We start from the raw sequence: 27,747 nt of genomic DNA, 5'->3' as shown, positions 1-27,747 counted from the left end.
CATACTGGATTGCAAAGGGGAGAAGCAAGGATCCCTGAAAGTCGCAGGAGTTAATCAGGAACTGAATTGTGGGACAGGTTCCCCTAGAGACCTAAAAGCCTTGTTGACGCTCCATGCTGTAAGGCAAGGGAGTCATCGACACCTGATGAGTGCGGTGTGTTGCCATTACAGCACGTGGTGGAATATACAGGGGAATCCCTGGGATTAAGAAAGAAGCACACAATATTGCACTGTTACTTTGTTTCAAATTTTTTGTCACCAATGTTACATAGTAAGGTTAAATAAACCAGTCCATCCAGTTCAACCTCAGTGAGCGTCCACAATTGTCACCATCACCACGTCCCATCAACTATATATTATTTTTTATATATTTAAGGTACCCATGTAGCACCATCAATCTACGCAGTGCTCCGCACACACCCACACCGGTCCCCACCCCCAAGGGGTCCACAATCCAAGGTCCCCAACTCACACCCATACACCAGGGCCAATTTTGGACAGAAGTCAATTAACCCAACAGCAGGTATTTAGAGTGTGGGAGGAAACCGGAGTACCCGGAGGAAACCCACGCAGCCACAGGGAGAACATGCAAACTACAGGTAGGTAGTGTCGTGGTTGGGATTCGAACCATCAACCCTTTTTACTGCTAGGCGAGAGTGCTATCCACTACACCACTGTGCTGCCCTATCCACTACACCACTGTGCTGCCCAAAGTGTAACATTATCAATTGTAGCAAGTACTAGCATATTCATATGGTATAGCAAGCGCTGCCTGAGATTGTTGATTAACCCTTTTCTGGACATAACAGACAGCAGCTGCACACATTAGTACCACCGCCTGTGCATCCACCTTGTGCGATCTAACAAGGACCCCGGGGGGGGGAGCAAATAGAGGACTTCAGCTGTTGGCAAATTATGTGTTTGAGTCCTATTTGCTGCAACAAAGTCCCTTGGGAGATTCATGTGGTTTTCAATCAGGGATGGAGTATCTAACCCATGATACAGTATGTCACAATAGTGAGTACACCCATCACATTTTTGTAAATAATATATCGTTTCATGTGACAACACTGAAGAAATGACACCTGCTACAATGTAAAGTAGTGAGTGTACAGCTTGTATAAACAGTGTAAATTTTCTGTCTCCTCAAAATAATTCAACACACAACCATTAATGTCTAAACCGCTGGCAACAAAAGTGAGTACACCCCTAAGTGAAAATGTCCAAAAAAGGCCCAATTGGCTATTTTTCCTCCCCAATGCCATGTGACTCGTTAGTGTTATCAAGTCTCAGGTGTGAATGGAGAGCAGGTGTGTTAAATTTTGTGTTATCGCTCTCACATACTGGTCACTGGAAGTTCAACATGGCACCCTCATGGTAAAGAACTGAGGATCTAAAAAAAAGAATTGTTGCTCTACATAAAGATGGCTTAGGCTATAAGAAGATTGCCAAGACCCTGAAACTGGTCTTGGCCACCTTGCTGCAGCTCATACAGCTGTTTAACAGGACAGGTTCCACTCAGAACAGGCCTTGCCATGGTCGACCAAAGAAGTTGAGTGCACATGCTCAGTGTCATATCCAGAGGTTGTCTTTGAGAAATAGACGTATGAGTGCTGCCAGCATTGCTGCAGAGGTTGAAGGGGTGGGGGGTCAGCCTGTCAGTGCTCAGACTATACGGTTATCCCAGAAGGAAGCCTCTTTTAAAGATGATGCACAAGAAATTCCAAAAAACAGTTTGCTGAAGACAAGCAGACTAAGCACATGGATTACTGGAACCATGTCCTGTGGTCTGATGAGACCAAGATAAACTTATTTGGTTCAGATGGTGTCAAGTGTGTGTGGTGGTAACCAGGTGAGGAGTACAAAGACAAATGTATCTTGCCTACATTTAAGCATGTTGGTGGGAGTGTCATGGTCTGGGGCTGCATGAGTGCTGCCATGCACTGGGGAGCTACAGTTCTTTGGGGGGAACCATGAATGCCAATATGTACTGTGACATACTGAAGCAGAGCATGATCCCCTCCCTTCGGAGACTGGGCCACAGGGCAGTATTCCAACATAACGACCCCAAACACACCTCCAAGATGACCACTGCCTTACTAAAGAAGCTGAGGGTAAAAGGTGATGGACTGGCCAAGCATGTCTCCAGATCTAAACCCTATTGAGCATCTGTAGAGCATACTCAAACGAGAGGTGGAGGAGCGCAGGGCCTCTAACATCCACCAGCTCTGTGATGTCATCATGGAGGAGCGTAAGAGGACTTCAGTGGCAACCTGTGAAGCTCTGGTTAACGCCATGCCCACGAGTGATAAGGCAGTGCTGTAAAATAATGGTGGCTACACAAAATAGACACTTTGGACATTTTCACTTAGGGGTGTACTCACTTTTGTTGCCAGCAATTTAGACATTAATGGCTGTGTTTTGAGTTATTTTGCGGGGACAGCAAATTTACACTGTTATACAAGCTGTACACTCACTACTTTACATTGTAGCAGGTGTCATTTCTTCAATGTTGTCACATGAAAAGATAAAATAAAATATTTACAAAAATTTGAGGGGTGTACTCACTTTTGTGAGATGTATACGCACCCATTTTGTTTGTATTACAGAATATAACTAATAACTAAATTGAAAATGATGGTAGGGTTACTTTAAGTCATTAACTAAAATATGTAATTTTATATAGACTTCACAAATAGTGATTAGGAGAAGCAGTAATACCTTAAACTTGGAAGGGATGAAAATGTAAAACTGTTGAAGTTTTTCCACTGTCTGGTACTTTGAGGATACTGCACATTTAACTGGGTCTTTCAATGCAGCGCGTTGTAATTTTTGCACCTGTTTCAAAAAAATTAAAATAATTTTAATGCTGGATCCCAGAACAAAATTACTCAGAAAGGGGGGGTGGGGGAAATCTGACTATTTAAACTTTGTAACCTCCAGATAATCAAAATAAAGTTATGATTTTGTATAGAATATCAGTATGAAAAACTGTTCATTATCTCTTTTCTCCAATACCATAACAATTTGTAATTTCCATATAACTAATTAATCAAGATGGTGAGTCCTTCAGACCTATTCAATGTAATAGTTTAGATGTCCTAGTGACCACACAGATGCCTGCTATACTGTAAGGGCAGCCACTTGCATACAGCAATACTGCAGTCTCCACACAAACACATCCACGAGCAACATGTTGCAGTCAGGCAACTTAGCTTAAAACAAGGTCCCAAGTCTCTGGGTTCCTCTAGATTTGCGGTCTGCAACCCATCGATCGTGAACCACCTGAGGACCGCGGGCAGGTGACAAGTGGATCACGAAGAGATCCCCAGGTTGCCAGTACTGCTTTTCTCTGACAGCTTCAGAGCGCGCAGGTGCACACTCAACCAATCCCAGCCTGCAGAGACAGCCCTGCGGGGCTGATGCAAAATGTGGACAAGGAAAGATTACTCCTGTGCTAGTGAAGGGTGTGTTAGGTTTGGATTGGTAGTATTGTAAACTGTAGAGGAACTGAAAGGGATGGTATTGCGTGTCCCGCTGCCCAAATTGACCCCGGGGTGGTCAGAGTAAGACTATATGGAGAAAGGTGGATGGAGGGCGCGTGATCAATTGCTCACATCAAAGTGTGTATAATTTATTCATATATAATGAAATAAAAACAAATAAATAATACCAATACTACGTTTCATGCAAACAGGTAACAAAATATGCAAAAAAAAGGAAAAAATAGGTTAAAAGTAACACAAGCCCATGTAGTCTCTTCACTAGCTCTGCATCATGCTATGAAGTTTCATTTGTCTGCTTACCAGTGTCCTGAGGGATCCCTCCCAGGTCACCTCCCTGGTCTTTTCAACACTGTGCCTTCCCCCTCTTCAGGTCCACCCCACAGTCTCACATCAACAATTCAAAAGAGAACACACATACCGTTAACATACCACATAGGTAGGTGTGTTTACATATCTAGTTACCAGTCCGTCATCTCCCTCTTTTTTTTGTTTTTTGCAACCAATACCTCTGCATCTTTTTCGCATGCACAGCTCACATGCACTGTTACTCTCTGATTCATTCACATCTGCCACGTGTGCATGTGTATATATATATGTGCATTTATATACATAATTGTATACATATTTAAATGTATGGTTGTATCTGTATTGCCACTTCTGTGCACTTAGGTGTGCAACTTATACTTACCAGCTTGCACCCATTTTCTGTACCCATTAACTTGCACCCATCTGTACAAATACACATACACACACACACATATACACACACATATACACACGCACGTACATACATATACTGGGGCACTGGCCCTCCCCCCCGATCCATCAAAGGCATACGTGGCTGCGCGTGACGTGTGAGAGGAGGGCCTGTGGGGATCAGAATATGGAGCTCACTTTCCTGCGCCATTCTGCATAAGTAAAGTATGTTTGTGCCTTTCTAACCCCCCCAATACTACACCCTCCTAACCTCCCTGCACGATGCCGTACTGACCTGCCGGCGCCACACACTCCTGACCTCCCTGCACCATGCCCTCCTGTCTTGCCTGCAATATGCCCTACAGACCCCCCTGTACTTAGCCATCCTGTGCCCCTACACCATATCCTTCTGACCCCCCTGTACCGTGCACTCTTAGCCCCCCAATACCATGCCCTCCTGACCCCCCCCTGGACACTGCCCTACATACTACAGACCCCTGGACACTGCCCTACATACTACAGACCCATGGACACAGAACTACATACTACTGACCAGTAATCAGAGCAGATAGCCAGGCCTGAAACTAATCAAAGAAATCAGCCTGCATTACCAGATGTTCTGCTGTGAGGGTAACCAATTACTCCAGCCATGAAAAGACAAAATTGTGAGTGAAAGTCAATGCCGAATTTCTCACTGAAGCTAAATTATTCATTAGTCCGTCTTTACTTTTCATTGGGGCTTGCTAGTCCATTTCTTAAAAAGAAAAAAAAGGGCCACCCGGTGATCTTTGATCTCTTCCATGTTGTCCACCTCTCAAAAGATTGCTTACCCCTGCTCTAGATGCTCATCCGCAAGTAATGCATGGCTATTGATGGGAAACACAGATAAAACAAAAAAAAAAAAAAAAAAAACACGCTTGGAGGCTCTGGGGGACATCTGGCTACCTAGTCGAGTCTACTGATGGACAAACATGCCTGTCCTTACCAACCCCTATTGAATGCAATCAGATCCCTCATCACAGATCTGAAATTCCTATACCAAACGTAGTGGTTTATCACCCACATTTGAAACGCATAGCGCACTTGATACCAAAACTTGATCCTTAAGCTCAGATAATCCTACTCCTTAGGAAAGGTATCTTTCAAGTTCATAAAGCAAGAGCTCAAATTAAATGGTCCTCGTTCGACCACAAACAAGCCCATTAATGCAAAGTTCACTATAATCCTCAAAACAGATTTCCTTGAGAAATTTTTTTAAAACATTTGTTTAAAAAAAAAATACAACACAAATCTCAGTTTACCTTTTTTGTCATGGTGGCAGAGAAAAGAAAAGTTTTACGATCTTGCGGAATAACCTTTAGAATTTTATCTACCTGAATATAAAAAAAAAAAAAAAAAAACACACCTTTTATTAAAGCATATACATCTTCCTACCATTGCCAAGCATTACAAAACAGCAAAATAGATAAATTAATGGAATCTAGGTTCCCCACAAAGCGCATCTTGTTTTCTGGAAAAAGATAGGCATGCCCTATGGAGCAACTAACACACATACAACAGATCCAAAAAAAAAACAAAAACGAAAAATTGTATACTCACATTTCTGCAATTTTCTTTTATTGAAACATCTTCATGGCAGCATACACTGGGTTGTGACTATGCACCCACAACCTGATAGGGCTGGTTAGCTATACATTTTAGACAGGAACCCACTGCAGCATTCTCCGTATCCATCACCTCAAATGGTGGGAATCTGTATGCTTCCATGAAGATGAGCCAGGAAAGGAAAATTACGGAAAGGTGAGTATACAATTTTCCAATATGCTGGCGCATCATGGCAGCATATACTGAGAATTAACTCGCCAAATGGGTGGGTGCTAGAAAGTACAATTTTATTAAAGAGAAACAGAAGAATTAGCTTGAATAACTGTTTCCCCAAACTCCACAGGTTTGAGCGGAACAGGGTCCACTCTTTAATGTGACAAAATGTTCTTGGAAGACAAAGTTACAACCTTACAGATCGTCTCCAGACATACTCTGCAATATGCTGCCCAGGAGGTTCCACCGCCCTAGTAAAGTGAGCCTAGAAGCCCTCAGTTACCCAGAGTTGCTGTACAGAATAGGCCTTTTTGATGTTTTTTTAGAAGCCATCGTGCATGAAGATGCCACTTGACCTTTCCCAAGGCCATGAGGGATTATTAGGAGATTGTCCATCTTCCTAAATGAGTTATCCAGCGTACACACGAGCTGACTTTTCTATCGGACTGGTCCGACAATTGTGTGTGGGCTTCATCTGACTTTTTCAGTCGAAAATCTGACGGACTTTAGTTTGGAACATGCTTCAAATCTTTACGTCTTAACTCCGCCGGACCCAGAAATCCGCTTGTCTGTATGCTAGTCCGACGGACAAAAAACGACGCTAGGGCAGCTATTAGCTATCAACTTCCTTATTTTAGTCCAGTGTATGTCATCACGTACGAATCCGTCAGACTTGTGTGATCATGTGTAGGCAAGTCCGTTCGTTAAAAAGTCAGTCGGAAGTCCGCCGGACCAGTCCGGTCGAAAAGTTTGCCCGTGTGTACGCGGCCTTAGTTGCCAATAGATGGGACTAATGTTACATTCGACGTCCCAAGGATGTGGTTCTCCCTGCTAGTTAAGCAATGCTGGTAGTATTATTTCTTGGTTGAAGTGGAACGAGGTGGCCACTTTAGGTATGAAGCGATCTGCGGGTCTCAGAACCACTCTATCTGGGAAAAAAATAAAACTAGGGGTTCTTTATCATTAATACTGGCATCTCAGACACTGAAGTTGCTAAAGTTATGGGACCTAACATTAAACTTAACCTTCCTCATCGCCATAAGGAGATTGAATCAATAGGGTGAAAAGGAGAACACGATAGTGCCTCCAGGACTACAAACAGATCCCATGATGAAAATGTTGGCTTTCTAGGGGGCCTGAATTTTAAGCATGCTCTCAGGAATTGTATGACAAGAGGGTTCAATGCCCATTTTACCCCTGTCATGGTGGATAAGGAAGAGACCTGGACTTTTAAGGTACCTAAACATAGGCCTTTGTCAAGCCCTAATGGAAGGGATTTAAGAATTTGCGATACATCAGGAGACAATGGATTCCAACATTGCTGTTGAGCAAATAAGGTCAATCTTTGCCACACTTTCCAATAGGTATTGTTTGTAGTACTCTTCCTGGCTTGTAGCAAAGTAGATACCATCTCTCGAACACCCTTGCTCTAAAAGCCTATTCCTTTCAACTTCCAAGCTGTCAGGTGTAGTCTTTCTGCCGCTGGGTGTAGAAACTGGCCCTGTGAAAGCAGGTCCAGTGTTACTGGAATAGGCAATGGGTTCTCTATGCTCAACTGTAGGAGTGTTGTGAACCATGGGTCTTCTCGGCCAAAATCGAATTACTGCCATCACTGTGGCCATCGGTCTCCTAAGTCTGGATAAAAATCTTGCAATCAGGTGTTGGGGAAAAGATATACCCCAGCTGAAAATTCCAAGTATGGTGTAAGCAGTCTATCCCCTCAGCTGTGAGATAAGGAGCTCTTGCTAGTTACCTTGCACACTTGGCATTCGCAGGAGTTGCTGCCAGATAGATATCCGGAACACCCCAGGATTTGGTTATTAGAGAAAAGGCCTCGTGACTCAGACCATTCGTTGTTTGATAAATTCCTGCTCAGATCATCGGCCAATTGGTTCTGTGCTTCTGGATTATATATAGCCTTCAGATCCGCTAGATGCACCTGGGCCCAGTCCAGAATAGGGCAGACTGCCCTCGAGTGTGCGACTTCTGGTGCCACCCAGCCTTTGGACATAGGCCACCGCAACCTTGTTGTCCATACATAGCAGGACACTCTTCCACCTCAAGGATGAGCTGAATGCTAGGAGTACCTGAAAGGCTGCCCTGAGCTAAAGAATGTTTGAGACTATGCCTTATGGCTGGAACTGCCAATGTCCCTGGGATGCCTTGATTGTGGGCACCCCCACTCTTCCAGGCTGGAATCCAATGTGACCATCTCCAGCTGCAGAGGGACAATATGACAGTGTTTCTTACAACTGTGAACATGAGTCCACCACCACAGACTGTTTCACTTCCTCTTGGATGAAGATCTTTTGACGCCTTGATGCTCCATTCCACTGCAAGAGAAAATAATTTTTTAATATTCTTGTGTGCCACTTTGCCAGCTGGGAAGGTGGCGGTCATTGATCCCAGTACACTTAGACAGGCTCTGGCCATTAGAGAAATGGCTGCCAACATCCTCTTCACTTTCTGAATTAAAGGTTATTTTTTTCTTGGAGAAGCTCTATTACGTTAGCCTGGGTATTCAATTTTGCGCCCAAAAAGACCATCTGGGTTGGTTGAATATTGCTTTACTTCTAGTTTATTATTCAGTCGAATCGGAGTGTGAAAATCTGTATTTTCCAATGAGAGATTCCTGGTTGACGGCTAGAAGGATGTTGTCCAGATAATGGACTCTCAATCCTTTCTCTCTCAGGAATGCTATTACTGGCAATAGAACTTTTGTGAAGGGTCTGGGAGCAGTTGAGATTCCAAATGGCAAACTTTGAAGCTTAAATGTTGTCGATTCATCTCAAACCGAAGAAATCTTTGGAAGACAGGATGTATGTGCACTTCAAGATAAGCTTCCGATAACTATGGACAGCATCCAGTCTCCTAAGTTCATTAGTAGTAGAAACAACTGAAGGCTCTCAATTTTGAAGGATTCAACCTGAATTCTTCTTTTGAGACTTTAAATCTAGGACTGTACGAAGGTCTCACGTTTTCTTCTTCACCAGGAGCAATGGAGATTAAAATCATAAATCCTTTCCCCTTTTGGGGGAACGGCATCTCCATAACTGCGCGCTTTTGAACTAGCTCCAGCACATACTTAACAGCTTTTTTTTCCAATGATGACGGAAGTCTCACTGAAAATGGCCTCTGGGGAATCTGCCTTTGAATCTCTATTTGTGACCCAAATGAATGCTGAATATTGACCAAGGGTCTCCTATGTTGTCCGCACAAACCTGTACAAATAGTTTTAGTCTGGCTCCCACTAACATAAGCAAGACGGGCGTACCTTTCAAAAGGACTTCAGCTGGTCCCCCAAAGAGGAAAATCTGGATTTTTTGCAATCTCGTAATAAAGACCGGGCATTTCTCCTATTTCTTACTTATATACTTATTTACTTACTTATTTACTTACTTATTTTCTTTCCGGGTCTAGAACGCTTTGCATCCTTGTATCTTTCCAGGTGGTTACATCTGCAAGATGGGCCCTACTGTGGTTTCCGCTGCCCGCCAGCAACCTTGGACATGGCCGAACCTAGTTTAGATCCAAAAAGATTAGTTCCATCACGGGGTATCTTGCATCAATTTGTGCATCCGCTACCGAGGGCTTCAGCCACAAGGCTCTTCTAGTTGTCACAGAGGCCAACATTGTGCTGGTGGAGGATCTATTTACATATACTGATGCCTCTGCCACAAAATCTCCTGCCAGCTCAAGTTCTTGAAGAGCCGTTACAACCTTTTCCTGGTCTGCACCTTCCAGTAGAGACTTCTCGATATTGGAGGTCCAGCTGGAAATCGCTTTCCTCACAGCAGCTAGAGAAATAGCTGGTCTGTAAGCACCACCTGCTGCTGTTTATGCCATTTTAAAGTGATATTAAAGTTGTTAATTTGGTTTAAAAATAACAAACATGTTATACTTGCCTGTTCTGTGCAGTAGTTTTGCACAGAGCAGCCCAGATCCTCCTCTTTTTGGGTCCCTCGCTGGCGCTCTTGGCCCCTCCCTCCTGCTGAGTGCCCCCATAGCAAGCAGCTTGCTATGGGGGCACCCAAGCTGAGCCACTGCTCTGTGTGTCAATTCAGACACGGAGCCACAGCTCAGCCCACCCCCTCTCTCTCCTCATTGGCTCACTGACTTTGACAGCAGCAGGAGCCAATCGCGCCCCCTGCTGTATCTCAGCCAATCGGGAGGAAGCGTCCTGAACAGCCAAGGCTCTTGTGCAACATTGCTGGATTGAGATAGGGCTCAGCTAAGTATTAGGGGGGCTGCTGCACGCAGAAGGTTTTTCATCTTAATGCATAGAAAGCATGGAAAGCATGGAAAGCATGGAAAAAAAACAAAAAAAAAAAAAAAACCACCTTCTGTCTTTAGAACCACTTTAAAGTGGAGTTCCAACGACATATAGCCATTTTTTTTTTTTTAAATCCATCTATTATCATCATACTATTATAATGTGCCACTCATTAGTCTTCTAAATTGCGCCGCTATAGTTAATATTTTATAGAAAAACAAACCTTATATTTCTTCTTGTGTGCTCCCATCTTGCTTGTGGGCAGGCGAAGCCCACAAGGATAATCAACTGGGGAAATAACCAGCATGCACTGCCCGATATCGTGAATGCGCATTATCCACACCTCGCAGCACAGATACTGAGCGGCGGTGATGCCCACTGCCTCCTGGGAATCATGACAAACATCTCCCAGCAGATAGTGCGCCGCCGGATATGACACACATAGCTGTGGGTGGAAGAAGGCAGAAGTGATAATAAAAAGCTTAGAATCCTGGCAAGATAACTAAAAAAAAAAAAAAAAAAAAAAATGCCCATTGCTGACACTATGGCCAATATCAAAGCTATCGAGAGGAAGATAAAAAAAAGTGGGTGGAACTCCACTTTGAGGTCGAGATCTATCTTGTAGTCCAGTACATCTCTGAAGGTTACAGTGTCCTTCATGGGCAAGGTTACATGTCTGGCCAGGTGCATTCGCGAGGCATCAACAACTGGTGCAGAAATTAATAGATTAACATTCGGTTCCTTTAACAGATATAATTTTGCTAGCCTGTTAAAGCTAGTTTTCTCATCTGGTTTTTGCCACTTGTCCTTAATGAGGTCTTCCAATTTGTCTACAAATGGAAAAGATTCCGGTTCCTTCTTAAGATTCTGAAAATATTTCCTGACTTTGCGAGGGGTTTCCCTCAGCTCCCATCAACAAATCGCTTCTTTGACTGACTTGGCAAATGCCTCAGCCAATGTAAAGTCGAATCCTGCAGAAACGTCTAAATCTTCACTATCGAACAAATTATCTGACCTTTGAGGTACACAGGGAACTGCAGAAGATGTACTCTGAGCTAATACTTCAAGGATTGACTCCCGCACTGATTCTCTAATGCCATGTTACTTCTCTAGCATTCGTTTCTTTCTCTTTGGTCGTCTCCTCAAAGCAATAACGACAAGCCAATTTTTCTGGAGGTGAGGAGGCCCCGCATACCCAAAAGGCGTTTGCCGCAGGACAGGCGTATTGACTGCGGGATGAGGGACGGTGATGAGACGAAAGATTTTTCCATGAGGTGATGATGGCAGGAGGCGGACCTGGATTGGCTTCTCTTTGATCATACGCTTTGCGTCTTGAATTTTAAGATCTTGATGACCTGATAGGGCTGTCCAAAAATGACAGCATTAGTGGCAAGGCTCTCTTTTTCGCACAATACTCACTACTTACCAAAACCCCCTACCTTGCAGGTGCAGGATGGTCTGCTTGGGCAGCAGCCTCCATGAGCACTGAAATAGAAAGCTTCAAGACCTGAAAGATATAAAAGATACTCTAGAAGGAAAGAAAATGGCAGTCTACAGACTTGCATGCAATTATAGCAAAGGAAGTGTCGTTAAGAAAGAGGAGATAATACAGTAGTCCCCAGCAAACCAGCTGCAAAAATACCAGCAGGAGATATAAGGAAAGAAGCAAGTTTATTAAATATACTGCTGAACCGGCAGAAATGGCATCATGCCCGTGCATGTGCACTAGTAAGACGCAGGACCCGGTGCCATCTTAGAAACTGGCAGAAAGGGTTCCTGATGTTACATATGCACAGAAGCTGCAGAACACCTGGCCGCCATTTTGGAAGAAGGCAAGAGAGACCTGAAGGACTACAAGGCCCAGAGAAGAAAGTAGGAAAGTAGGGTGATAAAAGGGGTGAAAATTGGAGACCACTGCAGATTTAACAGGCCTATTTAAAATTTGTATAAGTCTAGCCAAAACATACCCCCAAGGCCATCAGACTCGGGTTCCTCCCATCTAGCTCATTTAGAGACTGGACAGGCAAGGATTTCTACCGGGGGGGGGGGCTCTGAATCTGGCTGGGGCAAATGGGGCAAGGGGTGCCGAGCTATCCATCCAGGCCTAATCGGGTAAAGACAAAAAGGAGAATGCTGCGGTGGGTTCCTCTCTAAAATGAATAGCTAACCAGTCTTTAGCTGGTTGTGGGGCAGAGTCCAAACCCAATGTAAGCTGCCATGATGCGTCAAGAAATATAATTTTTATCTTAACAGCATCCTTTTCTTTCAGCACATTACAGGAAACAGGACTCAGTATACTGGAACACTGGGTTATACTTTTACCTTCAGGAAATTGGGCACAGGCACAGCAGCTCTGACAAGACAGCCCAGTAGAATGCCTCTGTCAAGGAAATCGTATGCATAGTCATGCACAAAGACATGCACTTGCTAATAAGAATTCCCGAGTGATAACTAAAGGTTCCCATAAGAATTTGCGAGAGACAACTAAACGGTCCTTGACTCACTAACGTACCTGCGCACGTGCTCATGCGTGTTAGCGTGAATGAATACTTGGCTCCCTCTTGTCTATTTAAATTGGCTCTATAGACCAGGAGATTGCTGAGTGGTCATCAGCTTCTGCTGTCTGTGACCTGATCCTTTGCTTGTTCTTGTGTATATCTGGCCTGTTTGACTCTGCTCTTTCCTGATAAACGTATTTCTGACCACACCGTTGTGCCCGTTCCGGTGCCTTCTCTGCTCGCCTGATACCAACCCTGGCTTAGCTCCGACTCTTCTCTGGATTCGATTTTGTGCCTCTGCTGCTTGGCCATTAACAACATCTGCCTGCCTGACCACCCGAGACCCTGAATCTGCCTGCTCACCCGCCTGGTTGCTGCCTGCGGTACTGCACCTGATGCTGTGTACCTGCATCACCAGTCTGCCTGCTGTTCTGCATCAGTCCACGAGCCTGCCCGCTGCTTGGCACCTGCAGCAATTACCGTCTGCCCAGGATCTCCAACCAGGCACCCATGCCACTCTGTGCCCAATTATGTCCTGTCGCCACCTTCAAGAGAAACAGGACAGGAGGTGTAGGGGAAAGCTCTCCCATCAGCTCAACCAGGTACATGACATCCCCCTACTCCCAGCAGGCCTAAATTTTGTAGCAGGCAACAATAGGAATAGATCATTAAGACACAATGGGGTAGAGATCTGTATCCACTAATCTACTCCAAGAAAAAAAAAAAAAAAGATTAAACAGGTGTAAAAAAAAGCCTTTTTTTTATTTTACAGTCCCTGTCCACAGGGACTGTCTGGAATGACAAACCAAACTGGACTGACGAAAGCTAAAGGGTAAACTTTAACAGAACACCTGCTAACATTTGACTCTTAAAAGTACTCAAGGGCATATATGGATCAAGAATGGAGAAACAAAAGAATGCTTCCCACAGAGTACTTTCTGGGATGGAAGGCACATGCCTCACACCAAGCGAAGTAAACCATCCAGGTGTGACAGTAGCCTTTGCAAAAATGTTCTAGCCTTCAAGAACGTAAGGATGAACAAATCTTAGAAGCCCCTGTCCCTCAAGACCTGGGCTTCAACAACTAGGCTGTCAAAGGCAGCTAACTAGGAGGAGGATGGTAAACCATTTATTGAGAGAAAAGATTCAGGCAACTCAGAAGAGCCCACATAGAGTCTGCCAGGAGCCGTCCAAAATAATGGGATTTTTGTACTTACCGTAAAATCCCTTTCTCTGAAGTTCATTGACGGACAAAGCACTTTGATCTTGACCTTAGGGTTATATCGCCACCTTTAGGAGAGGAAGAACACACACAAAAAAAAAAAAAAAAAAAAAAAAATCATAAGCACAGTACCGCCCAGGGGGCGGTCCTACTGGCTATAACCCCTCACTCTGCTCCCAGCAGCTCAGTTCGTCAAAAAGCAGTACAAACAAATAGGAGGGATGGGTGCTGTGTCCGTCAATGAATTTCAGAGAAAGGGATTTTACAGTAAGTACAAAAATCCCATTTTCTCTTTCGTTCATTGACGGACACAGCACTTTAATCTTGACCTTAGGGACGTCCCCAAGCAGTGGCAAAAATGAGGGGTGGGAACACAGAGAAAATAAACTCCAACCACAACAAAAAGAACACCCCATCAGAGGAGCCGCAACCCCAGGCGGCCGTCTGCAAAACCTTACGGCCGAAGCATGCATCCGAAGATGCACCAACATCGACCTTGCAAAATTTGGTGAAAGTGTGTACCAGGTAGCCGCCTTACACACCTGTGAAATGGACGCTTGATGCCGGAAAGCCCAGGAAGCACCAATTGCCCTGGTGGAATGCGCCGTGACGGGAAAGGGAGGCGCCCGCCCCCTTATGGCATAAGCCTGAACAACAATCTGTCTGATCCACTGAGAAATGGTAGCCGGCGAGACCGCCAGGCCCTTCATCGGACCAGCCACCGAGACAAACAGACTCTGACCTCCGGAAAGGAGCCGAAGCAGATAGATACACCCGCAGAGCCCGGACCACATTCAAAGAATGTAAAGCAACCTCCTTGGGATGCGACGGCCGAGGACATAAGGACGGAAGCACAATGTCCTCATTTAGATGGAGGCTGAAACAACCTTCGGAAGAAAAAGAGGGCTTGTGGATGATCAAATAAGGAGACTTGCATTACAAGGCTGCCAACTCAGAAACCTATCGTGCAGACGTAACAGCCACTAGAAAGACTACCTTCTGAGAGAGCGTCAATAAAGGTATCTCCCTAATGTTTTCAAACGGCGGTTTCTGAAGCACCGAGAGCACCAGATTCAGATCCCACGGGGGCAGCGGCGGGCATACCGGAGGAGCCACATGCCGAACCCCCTGAACAAACGTACGCACCAATGAGTGAGTCGCCAAGGGCTGCTGAAAAAAAAAAAAAAAAAAAGAAAACCAAAAGGAGGAGCCTGAGAGGGGGAAAGGCATAAAAACTAGCCGATAATGCCCCCATGGGGCCAACAACGTGTATGACGCGTCCGCCCAGGGATCCTTTGACCTGGCCACAAATCTCTGCACCCTCCGATTGAGCCGAAAGGCAGATCCACATCCGGCATGCCCCACCGTAGGCAAATGAGCTGAAACACTTCCGGATGCAGTGACCATTCCCCTTGGTCCATTAACTGACAACAGAGGTAGTCCGCCTGCCAGTTTTCTACACCCAGAATGCACACGGCTGACAGAGCTGGGACGCGCCGCTCTGCTCACTGTAGGATGTGGGAGACCTCCAGCACCGCCGCTGAGCTCCTCCTTGTCCCTCCCTGAACATTGACATACGCCACCACCGTGGCGTTGTCTGACTAGATCCTGACCGGACGACCCTGCAGCCTCTGCGACCATGTGGGAGAGGCACCGCCTGATCACTCGCAGCTCCAGCACATTGATCGACAGATGGGATTCTTCTTGCGTCCAGCGACCCTGGGCCGACTGGATGCCCCCAATTCCCCCCCAGCCGGTCAGGCTGGCGTCCATCGTGATCAACGTCCAATAAAGAGGAAAGAATGATTTCCCGGACCAAAGGGCCAGGGACCTGAGTCACCAGAGGAGCAAAGCCCTGGCTAGCTGGCTCACCCAGATTTAATAATCCAGGGATGTCGGAGACTTGTCCCATTTGGACAGGATCTTTCTGCAAGACCCGAGTGTGGAATTGAGCATACGGTACTGCCTCGAAAGTGGCTACCATGAGGCCCAGAACTCTCATGCAAAAACGCAGCAACGACCACCTGTGGGACATCCGCAAACGCACCGCAGATTGGAGAGTCTGCAGCTTGAAGGAAGAAAGACTCATGCCTTCGAGGAGTCCTGAATCAACCTCAAGTACTCCAAGCTTTGTGTCGGCAGCAACACCGACTTCTGGAGATTCAACACCCAGCCAAACTCCTGAAGAGTCTGCATGGTGATCTCCACATCCTCCCTTAGTTCTGAGGCAGAAGCTGCTCTCAGGAGGAGGTCGTCCAGGTAACCCACGATCGTGATCCCTCGTTGTCTCAGCAACGCCAGAATCAGGGCCAGCACCTTGGTGAAGACCCTTGGTGCTGACGCTAAGCCAAAGGAAAGAGCTACAAATTGGTAGTGCTCGTCCCTGAACACAAATCGCAGAAACCTCTGGTGTCTGCCGTATATGGGGACATGCAAGTATGTGTCCTTGATGTCCAAAGATGCCAGGAAATCCACCTGATGAAGTGCAGCGACCACAGAAGGAACCGATTCCATCCTGAACCTCCGAACCTTCACAAAACAATTGAGGGCCTTAAGATCCAGGACCAGACGGACCCCTTCCTTCTTCGGGATTACAAACAGATTGGAGTAGAATCCCTGAAACCTTTCCGACATCAGTACAAGCACTATCACCCCCCACAGTAGTAAGTCCTGTACTGCCCCAAAAAGGGCCTCCAGACGAGCCAGAAGAAGAAGGTTGGAGGGGAAAAAAACCTGTCTGGCAGACAAGAAAGAAACTATCCTGAAAGAAAGAGTCCACCGGTCTGCAAACAGCTGAAGGCGACCTCCCACACGAGATTCGGGCGGGGGCAAACCTTCATGCGTAAGCTTTGTTCGCAGGCTTGTTCGGCTTGCGATACCAGGAACGCTTTTGTCCCTCAGCGGCCACCTTGTCGGACTGGGAACGCTTACCCGTCAACACGGGCGGACGAAAAAGCGGCTTCTGAGCGGAAAAAGAGGGCCCCTGCCTACGGCGTGGCTCCTTAGCCTTTCTGGACTGTGGGAGCAAAGTACTCTTTCCTCCAGTAACATTTTTAATAAGGTCATCCAGCCTCCCACCTTTGAAGGGCAACTCCACCAGCGCTTTCTTAGATGTCTGGTCCATAGACCAACACTTGAGCCAAATCAGCCAACGCAGCACTACTGCTGATACTGAGGCTCTAGAAAGCAAAGGGGCCGTATCCAGGGCCGCATCACAAATATACTTAAGGCCATGCACCAACTGGTCTGCCAGTTCCACACAAACTGGGGAAACCTGCTCCTTCCCCAAGTTGCGGTGCAACAACTTAGCCCATTCAGTAAGTGTTTGTGACACCAGAACCGTGGCCGAAGCGCCAACCCTATCACCGTAAACATGGACCGGGCAACCGCCTCGGCCCTTCTGTCGGCAGGGTCCTTGAAAGAGGAGGACCCTTCCACCGGAATCGTGGTCACCTCATTTAATCTAGATACCGGGGGGGTCAATTACCAGAGGAGATGTCCATTTTTTCAGAAAACTCTCCTCAAAGGGGTAATGCACTGCCATTCGCCTCAGTAGAGAACCAGCAAGTCTGGGACAGCAAAAATAGCAAACTGTGCAGATAAAATATATAATATAATAATTACAAAGTATTTAAGAGGTATAAGGTGGTATGGAGGACAATGTTGGTGGATATGGGCCCGGGGTCATAACAGGATATTAATTTCGATGCCTTCATTTAGGCCTCCTGGCGAGAAAGTGTGTAGATCCTGCAGTTCTCTCGTTCGCACAGCCGCTTATAGCGTTCGGCGGTAGGGAAAGTATGTGAGAGAGATTCTATAACCCACACACGTAGTCCAGAGGATTTTTGCTCGTGACATTCTTTAAAGTGTCTAGGTACACTGTTTGTCACAGCCTCTCTCTACAAAGTTGCGATGCTCTCCAAACCGTTTGCAGAGTGTACGTATGGTGCAGCCTACATAAAGTAGGCCACGCAGTCATGTGGGACATTAAACAATGTTTTCAGAACTGCAGGCAAAGAAATCGGGAATTATGAATTGCCTTCCTTTGTCAGGTAGACCAAGAAAGATTGCAGCCACAACTGGTGGAAGAATTGCTCAGGATACAAAGGAAAAAACACAGGTAACCGCAGGAGAAATACAGGCTGCTCTCCAAAAAGAAGATGTGGTTGTTTTTAACCACTTAACCACTTCAGCCCCGGACCATTTGGCTGGCCAAAGACCAGAACACATTTTGCGATTCGGCACTGCGTCGCTTTAACTGACACTTGCATGGTCGTGCAATGTGGCTCCCAAACAAAATTGACGTCTTTTTCCCACAAATAGAGCTTTCTTTTGGTGGCATTTGATCACCTCTGCGGTTTTTATTTTTTGCGCTATAAACAAAAATATGCATTATTTTTTACTTTTTGCTATAATAAATATCCCCAAAAAATATATTAAAAAAACAAAAACTTTTTTCCTCATTTTAGGCCCGATATGTATTCTTCTACATATTTATATTAATATATAGGCTATATATTAATTAATATATAAAGGCTTCCATCAGATCAGTGCTGTACTGCTCTGGACCTGTAAAGCACTCTGCTTCTAGCTACACACAATATGTGGGGTGGTTGGAGAGTTCCATCAATAGAACACAATGCTTGTAATGTGACTTACAGGACTCACATCCTCCCTCTCGGGGGACTCCAGGTAATGCCTTTAACCAGAAAGCTGCACCTTATAAGCTCTTTCATTTAAGGATTCTTGCTTGAAGAAAAAACATCTCTTTGTAAATACAGAAAGTAATTGGTTTGCTTCTCTTAACAGGTAGAAGACTTTAATTCTCCTAGAGCATTAGCAAAAAAACTGAGGTATGTTGGGAGTGACAGGAGTTATTTCTGAGCGATTCCAAAAGCTTTGTTGTTTGGTAGCCAGTGTTGAGTCTCCTGAAGGTAACTGCATCTCAGAAAATCTTCTCAGTTCACCCAAAAAATGGTTTAGAGAACTAGATTAAAACGCCTTTTATTCCCATGTGGCAAGTGAATATAATATAGAATAATCCCTTCAATGTATAGATAATGTCATGGTACAGAATTTATGGGAAGCTACCCAACGAATTGCAAGTTAAAGTGGAATACAGTTAATGCATGGCATTAGACTTAAAAGCTCAAACCTCTGTTTCAAAATCCATGTTGAGAATTCGGTCAGCTTCATCCATTACCAAGTACTTAATGGATCTAAGGTTGAATCCTTTTGTGTTCTCTAGGTGGTCAATAAGACGTCCAGGTGTAGCTGAAGAGAAAAATAAATTTTTTCAGTTCAGAAGACAGGAGCTAATTGTTGTTAGCCTTTGACAATGACAACATTTTAACAAACAGTCAAAGTAACATTAAACACATTTTATGCAACGTAATCTTTATTCTCTAGTATTTCAGAAACCGTTAACCCATTGCTCCAAAATTGCACATTCCACTTGACATTTAACCGGTAACCACCCAGCCTATGGCAAGGACGTCGACTGGAACCTCATCGTCAATCCGAGCAGAAATCATATTACGTCCTACCGGATCGCGCCCAGCACAGCGGTGCGATCTGTCACCGGCTGTGTCTACCAAATATAGCCAATGACCGGTAGCCACACTGGCAGCAAGCATGTGACTACTGTAACCAATCACTGCAGGTCACATGACAGTTGTAAACAATAGATGGCTTCCTTTCAGGTCATCCACTGTATGCAATTGTGTTGCTAGCTGTGATTGGTCAGTGTGATCACATGGAACAGACTGGACCATTCCCAGCCCATCTGTACTATGTGATTAGCTCTGACCAATCCCAGCTAATCACAACAAAAGAAACTGAATGAATCAACTTCATTCAGTAAAATGTTTGCATATAGCAATCTATATGCAAAAAATGTGTAAAAAAAAAAAATTTAGCACTGATCACTTCCCCAGAGGAGTACTTTGTTACTATGGTAACAATGTAATGCTCTGGTCAAAGTGTATTATAAATATATAAAAATTGTCCCTGATCACCGCCACACCCCTTATATGATGCTGTACTGCACTGGTGACAGTATGTGAGCACAAATTTAAAAAAAAAAAAAAAGGTTTCTTTAACCACTTGACAACTGGGCACTTAAACCCCCCCTCCTGCCCAGACCAATTTTCGGCATTCAGTGCTCTCACACTTTGAATGACAATTACTCAGTCATGTAATACTGTACCCAAATTATTTTTTTGTCCTTTTTTCATACAAATAGAGCTTTCTTTTGGTGGTATTTCATCACCTCTGGGTTTATTTTTTGCGCTATATATGAAAAAAGACCGAAAATTTTTGGGGGAAAAAAAAAAAAAATCACACTTTTCTTAGTTTCTGTGATAAAATTTTGCAAATTATTAATTTTTCTTCATAAATTTTGGCCACAATTTATGCTGCTACATATATTTGGTAAAAAAAAACAAATTGCTGGATATTATTTGGTCTGTGTGAATGTTAAAGAGTCTACAATCTGTGGTGCAAATCTCATTTCTTGCGACCCGAACAAGCCAGAAAAGTACAAATACCCCCCAAATGACCTCTTTTTTGAAAGTAGACATTCAAAGGTATTTAGTAAGATGCATGGTGAGCTTTTTGATGTCATTTTTTCCCACAATTCTTTGCAAAATTAAGATTTTTTTTTTTCCTCACAAAATTGTCATTGGTTATTGCTCTCACATGGCATGAGTATACCACAAATGACACCCCAAAATACATTCTGCTATTCTTCCTCCTGAGTATTACGATACCACATGTGTGAGACTTTTTCACAGCCTAGCCACATAGAAAGGTCCAACATGCAGGGAGCACCATCACGTGTTTAAGGAGTATAAATTACACATCTAACTTGTTGAGTATCTATTACACTTTTGAAGGCCCGGGAGCACCAGGACAATGACACATGGCACTAATACGTGGCACTGATTCCACATGACACTGATGTGGCACTGATGACAGATGGCACCAATACGTAGCACTGATGACACGTGACACTGATGACAGATGGCACTGATATGTGGCACTGGGGACAGATGGCAGTGGGGACAGATGGCACTGACAGGTGATGTGGTCACTTTATTTTTTTTTTCCCCTGACACTCACCGCTGCAGCCATTAGCTCTCCCTCCACACACGCCGTCTCTGTGAGGAGGGAGAGCCGGCGATGAGAGATGATCTCATATGTTTACATATGAGAACATCTCTCATTGGAAGCTCCAAATCGCGCTGTAATCGGCCGCTGTGATTGGCCATTTATAGCAGTCTGACTGGCTGTGTCCAAGGTACACGGCCAGCACAGAATTTCCTCAATGCGGGAGCGTGCATTGCGGAAGTAAACAGGAGGATGTCCAGGGACGCCCTCCCGGAAATTGGCGTCCACGGTGTAGCCGTCTTTCGGCTATAGCGCGTGCGTGAAGTGGTTAATTTTCCAAAAACTTATAACCAAAAATGACAACTTCAAAAAACTTGCTATGCCTCTTAACTAAATACCTTGGGCTATTTACTTTGCAAAAAGGGGTAATTTGGGGGATATTTGTACTGTCCTAACATTTTTGGGCCTCCAGAAACCAGATAGGCTGTCAGTACCATCAGGATTGATCAACTTTCATATATATTATAGTCTGTTGACGCTATAACTTTCCTACAAACTAAATAATATACACTGATTTGGTCTATTTTCACCTAAGTATAAAGCAGAATACATTATGGCCTAAATTCATGAAGAAAGATTATTTTCAAAACTTTCAGTCTTTTTTCATTTAGCAAAAAACAAAAAACCCAGCGGTGATTAATAACCACCAAAAGAAAGCTCTATTTGTGTGAACAAAAAGATAAAAATTTAGTTTGGGTACAGCGTTGCGTGATCGCAATTGTCAAATTGCGGAAAGCTGAAAATTGGCCTGGGCAGGAAGGGGGCATAAGTGCTTGGTATTTAAGTGGTTAAAATGAAAACAAAAAAAAAAAAACACAAGGTTATTTCTCCTTTAGAATTTCTACATACAGTATAGTTCTTGTAAATGTTCAAATTAAATGTAATGCCAAAATGCTTGCAAAAGAAAAGGAATTTTAACTTATCCGTAAAGTCCAGATTTTGGAGGACAGCACGGGATAGGCTGGATATTCATAGACCCTGGGTTATAGGCAGCTATCCTACAGGTGACTGGACACTGGCAAAACCTTGTTGGACACACCCTTTGGTCATACCCCTATAACCCTACCTAACTGAGTCTCCAGGGTTTTTTTTTTTCAATCACTTCAATACAGGGAACTTTCACCCCCTTCCTTCCCAGACCAAATTTTCAGCTTTCCAGCACTGTCATGCAATGCTGTACCCAAATTACATTTTTATATTTTTTTTCCCCCACAAAATAGAGCTTTCTTTTGGTATTTATTCACCACTAGGTTTTCTATTTATTACTAAATAAATGTAAAAAAAAAGACAAATATTTGAAATATTTGTTCTAAAATTTTGTTTTCTCCTTCACGGACGGTCACTGATGAAACTGCAGTGATAGGCACTGACAGGCATTTTTGATGGGCACTGATTGACATCCGTGATGGACACCGCTGATGGGGGCTGTGCCTCAGGAGATCCGCCGATCGGCTCAACTCTGCTCACGCCTTTGCAGCGCAGACTGAGGAAAGCCAATTACTGGCACTTCCTGGTTACTGTTGTGATCAGCTGTGATTGGTCACAGCTGATCATGTGGTAAAGTGCCTACGTCATAGGCTCTTTATCAAGAGCAGAAATGCAGTGTGTCAGAGTGACACACCACAGCTGAGCCACCTTGCGGACCTCATTCCGCAATAGGCCGGTAGGGAAGTGGTTAAGCAAGCAATGCAGAGTAGCACAGGATCAAAGGGCTGATTGCCAGTGTCCTATTCTGTACTTAAAGATATGGAATTTACAAGCAATCTAATAGTACAGGATGGATATTCATAGACCCTGAGACATCCCCAAATAATTAATGAGAAGGATGGGCAACAAGGCAAAGAGAACTGTGCTCTTAAGCTCAACAAAAACAAAATGTCAAACTTAAAGTGCTGCTACAAGAACATTGCAGCCAAATACTGCATCTGCGCAGGCTTGGACGGCCACCTGATAGACCTTGCAGAAGGTATGAATTCAACTGAAGACCAGGTAGCAGCCTTAAGGAGCTTAGCAACAGAGGCTTCATTTTGGAAAGCCCAAGCACATCTACCGATCTGGTGAAGTGGGCACATAAAAGTGCTGGAGACGTTTTATACATTTGAGGGAAAGCTCATGAGATATCTAAATCCATCTAGAAACACTGGATTTTGAGGATGAATGTCCTTTATGAGATACTCTTGGTAGGACAGAGTCCATTTCCCCAATAGTTATTGGACAGGCCCTTGATGTCTCTAAAAATACCCAGACAATGAAAATCAAACTCTTTGACATTGATCTCAAACATAGCCAGAGTTTGGTAACCAGGAGGGGTAGTCGGAACAAGCCAGAGAAAAAGAAGTCCAGAGATCAGCAAAGTCGGGTGCAGCAAACAGGATCAGGAACCAGAAGGGAAGTCAGCCAAGCAAAAGTCTTTCACAGGACAACACAGCAGAGAGTCTGGATATGTTGACCAAGGCAAAGGCACAGAAGATCTGATCTCAGGAGTTTATATAACCAGCAGCTCTAGCCAACGAGCAGGAAATGAAGACCAGGTGAGTCACTGTGGAAGAGGAAGGAGTCTTTGGCAATTAACCGACAGCTGAGCACAGAGCTCTGAGAAGGAAGAGCTGAGCCCAGCCCTGACAGGTTTAAGGTTGATATGAAAATTAGGTTTTTACCTACAAAAAGTGCATTTATTTATTTTATTTATTTGAAGTGAACTTATCCTTTAAAGGAGCTCAAGACCAAATTCTGGTCAAGTCCTTATTGTAGGAAGACCAAAAGCGAGGTAGTGTGATATTTCTGGGAACTAAGTATCTGTGTTTACACCAGGCAAAAAAGATCTCAACAGCATCTGATGTCAGTGCTAGAAGATCCTTTGTCCTGACTACAAACAGGGGTAAACTGCAGTTTAACCTGGAGGTCAATATGTCCACATCTAGGGTCCCCCATTTCTGACACAGAGAATAAACATCTTGGGATGAAAGGCCTATTGCCCTTGGTCCAGGCAGTAACCATGGAGGTAATTTGTTTAAGTTTCCACTCTTGGGATGTGAACAGCAGAGCATACAGGACAGTAGTTTTCCACCCATAAGATGATCAGACTTACTTCTTGTAGCCCTGTTGATTGATATAGGCCACAGTTGTGTTGTCTAAATGTAAAACGAAAAAAAGAGGTCAACTGATGCAGAGCTAGATTTATTGTTTTGAGCCCAAGGATATTGGAGAATGATGTTTTCTGAACTGCTAGAGAATGGGAACCCCCCACCCCAGCCTTTGAGGCTGGCATCTGTTACTAACCCTACATGGGCATGGTAGAAACAACTTCGCTATTGTCAAGGCTGGATTCAAGATGCACCAGGCAAGGGAGTTCCTTGCTTAATTCAATTACAGCCTAGGGAGATAGAGCAGGAGCATGTTTGTTCCAGACCAACAGGATGTAGGGTTGGAGAGGCCTTGAATATCATTGAGTGAAGGAAAAAGCCTCAAAATGAGGACACCATGAGACTCAGAACGCTCAGAATTTCATTGAGGGATGTCTATTAGAACTCTAAAGGCTTCAGCATACCAAGACATTTTGGACAATTTCATGCTTCCAACTTTGTAGGAACAGTTTGTGGATCGTCCCTTCCTGTTACAAAATGACTGCACACCAGTGCACAAAGCAAGGTCCATAAAGACATGGATGAGCGAGTTTAGGGTGGAGAAACTTGACTGGCCCGCACAAAGTTCTGACCACAACCCGATAGCACACCTTTGGGATAAATTAGAGCGGAGACTGCGAGCAAGGCCTTCTCATCCACATCAATGCCTGACCTCACAAATGCACTTCTGGAAGAACGGTCAAACATTCCCATAGACACACTCCTAAACCTTGTGGACAGCCTTCCCAGAAGAGTTGAAACTGTTATAGCTGCAAAGGGTGGGCCAACTCAATATTGAACACTACAGACCAAGGCTGTGATTCCATTAAAGTTCATGTGCGTGTAAAGGCAGGCACCCCAATACTTTCGACAATACAGTGTGGATATACAGTTATGCTCATAAGTTTACATACCCTGGCAGAATTTATGATTTCTTGGCCATTTTTCAGAAAATATTAATGATGACACAAACTTGCATTTCACTCATGGTTAGTGTTTGGCTGAAGCAATTTATCAACTCTTTTTAAATCATAATGGCAACAGAAACTACCCAAATGACCCTGATCAAAAGTTTACATACCCTGGTGATTTTGGCCTGATAACATGCACACAAGTTGACACAATGGGGTTTGAATGGCTATTAAAAAGGTAACCATCTTTACCTGTGATTGGTTTGCTTGTAAATAGTGTGTATTAAAGGTCAATGAGTTTCTGGACTCCTGACAGACCCTTGTATCTTTCACCCAGTGCTGCACTGACATTTCTGGATTCTGAGTCATGAGGAAAGCAAAAGAATTGTCAAAGGATCTGCAGGAAAATGTTGTTTAACTGTATAAAACAGGAAAGGGATATAAAAAGATATCCAAGGATTTGAGAATGCCAATCAGCAGTGTTCAAACTCTAAATCAAGAAGTGGAAATTGAGGGGTTCTGTTGAAACCTAACCACGGTCAGGTAGACCAACTACAATGTCAGCCACAACTGCCAGGAAAATAGTTTGGCATGCAAAGAAAAACCCATAAATAACTTCAGGTGAAATACAGGACACTCTGAAAACATGTGGCTGTTTCAAGATGCACAATCAGGAGGCACTTGAAGAAAGATGGGCTGTATGGTCAAATCGCCAGAAAAAAGCCATTACTATGCAAATGCCACATAGTATCCCACTTACAATAAGTCAAACAGCACAGAGACCTTCTGGCACAAAGTCATTTGGAGTGATGAGACCAAAATTGAGCTTTTTGGCCACAACCATAAACGTTACATTTGGAGAGGAGTCAACAAGGCCTATGATGAAAAGGTACACCATTCCTACTGTGAAACACGGAGGTGGATCGCTGATGTTTTGGGGATGCGTGAGCTACAAAGGCACAGGAAATTTTGTAAAAAATGGCAAGATGAATGCAGTATGTTATCAAAAAATACTGGAGGAACATTTGCATTCACTAGACAGGAAGCTGCGCATGGACATTCCAACATGACAATGATCCAAAACACACGGCCAAGTTGACCTGTCATTGGCTACAGCAGAATAAAGAGAAAGTTCTATAGTTGCCATCTCAGTCTCCTGACCTCAATATCATTGAGACATTCTGGGGAGAAGTCAAACATGCTGTTTATGCAAGGCAGCTCAAGAATTTCCAAAAACTGGGAGGCTTTTTGCCAAGAGGAATTGGCAGCTTTACCATCTGAGAAGGTAAAGAGCCTCATCCACAAATACCACAAAAGACTTCTAGCTGTCATTGATGTTAAAGGGGGCAATACACAGTATTAAGAACTGGGTTATGTAAACTTTTGATCAGGGTCATGCGGGTAGTTTGTTGCCATTATGATTTAAAAAGATTAAAACACAGTTGATTGGCTTCAGCCAAACACTAATCACGAGTCTAAGAAAAGTTTGTGTTACCATTCATATTCTCTGAAAAATGGCCAGGAAATCATAAATTCTGCCAGGGTCTATAAACTTATGAGAACGTGTGTGTGTAATATATATATATATATATCTCTCTCTATCTATGCAGAGAGGGAGAGAGAGAGAGATACACATATACACACACAGGGAGCATATCGCTATCTTCATAAAGGGTGAACAAGCAAATAAGGAAAGGTGTACAACATCTAAACAATGGATGCAAATCTAGAGTGCTGTGAAAAGCCAAACCATACTCTAATAACGCACATGAATAATACAGTAGATGAATAAAAAAAGTGTCCATAAGTGATGTCACACAAAACAGCAGTCCATAAAAATATTAGTAAAAATGCCAAAAGTCAATTCCAAAACATTAAAGTGCATGTGCAAAAAAAACAAACAAACAAACAAAAAAAAAAAAAAAAAAAAAACAGAGTTAGGTACCTGGTAACTCTTTTTCTAAGAAGTCTTCCAGGGCAGCATCCGAGAGATAGGCTCCTCCTCCCTAAAACAGGAAACACATTAGTCCACCATTATAAATTTCACAGTCTTGCCTGCATGCCTCAGTTGTGTTAAAGCACCGAAGGAATTCCCCGTAAGCTCAAAGCTCCCCCGCTGTACCTGGTATCTGTCATTTCAAGGGTGGGAACTAGTGCTGCCCTGGAAGACTTCTTAGAAAAAGAGTTACCAGGTACCTAACTCTGTTTTCTCGAATCGTCTTCCAGGGCAGCATCCGAGAGGATGTATCAAGCAATACTTACTAGGGTGGGGTTAGAGACTGGAGCACTTTGCGACCAAATGCTTGGTCTTGGTCAGACAGCTGGTCTATCCGGTAGTGCTTTGCGAAGGTACTGAAGCTCGACCATGTCGCTGCCCTGCAGATCTGCTCCGGAGTTGCCCCTGCCTTCTCTGCGACCGAGGTTGCCCAGGTTCTAGTTGTGTGCGCTCTGATTTCACTAGGTGGCGTGAGATTCTGTGCCTTATAGGTAATCTGTATGGCCATCCTTATCCATCTGCTGATGGTACTTTT

General features: G+C 44.1%; 1 protein-coding gene across 2 annotated transcripts in view; it reads right to left on the bottom strand.

The window, feature by feature from the left end:
• Positions 1–27,747, bottom strand: part of DDX47 (DEAD-box helicase 47) — a 582,234-nt gene that overhangs the window by 349,404 nt on the left and 205,083 nt on the right. For both annotated transcript variants that reach the window (XM_073592664.1, XM_073592663.1), the window contains exons 5-7: positions 19,169–19,287; positions 5,504–5,575; positions 2,722–2,838 (exon numbers count right to left, since the gene is read on the bottom strand). In XM_073592664.1, coding sequence (XP_073448765.1) covers positions 2,722–2,838; positions 5,504–5,575; positions 19,169–19,287 — 308 coding nt within the window. The remainder of the gene's footprint in view (positions 1–2,721; positions 2,839–5,503; positions 5,576–19,168; positions 19,288–27,747) is intronic.

The sequence above is a fragment of the Aquarana catesbeiana genome, linkage group LG07 (assembly GCF_042186555.1).
Source record: "Aquarana catesbeiana isolate 2022-GZ linkage group LG07, ASM4218655v1, whole genome shotgun sequence".
NCBI lineage: Eukaryota > Metazoa > Chordata > Amphibia > Anura > Ranidae > Aquarana > Aquarana catesbeiana.
The sequence above is the reverse complement of the archived record's forward strand: the minus strand, read 5'-3'. Positions and strand labels throughout refer to the sequence as shown.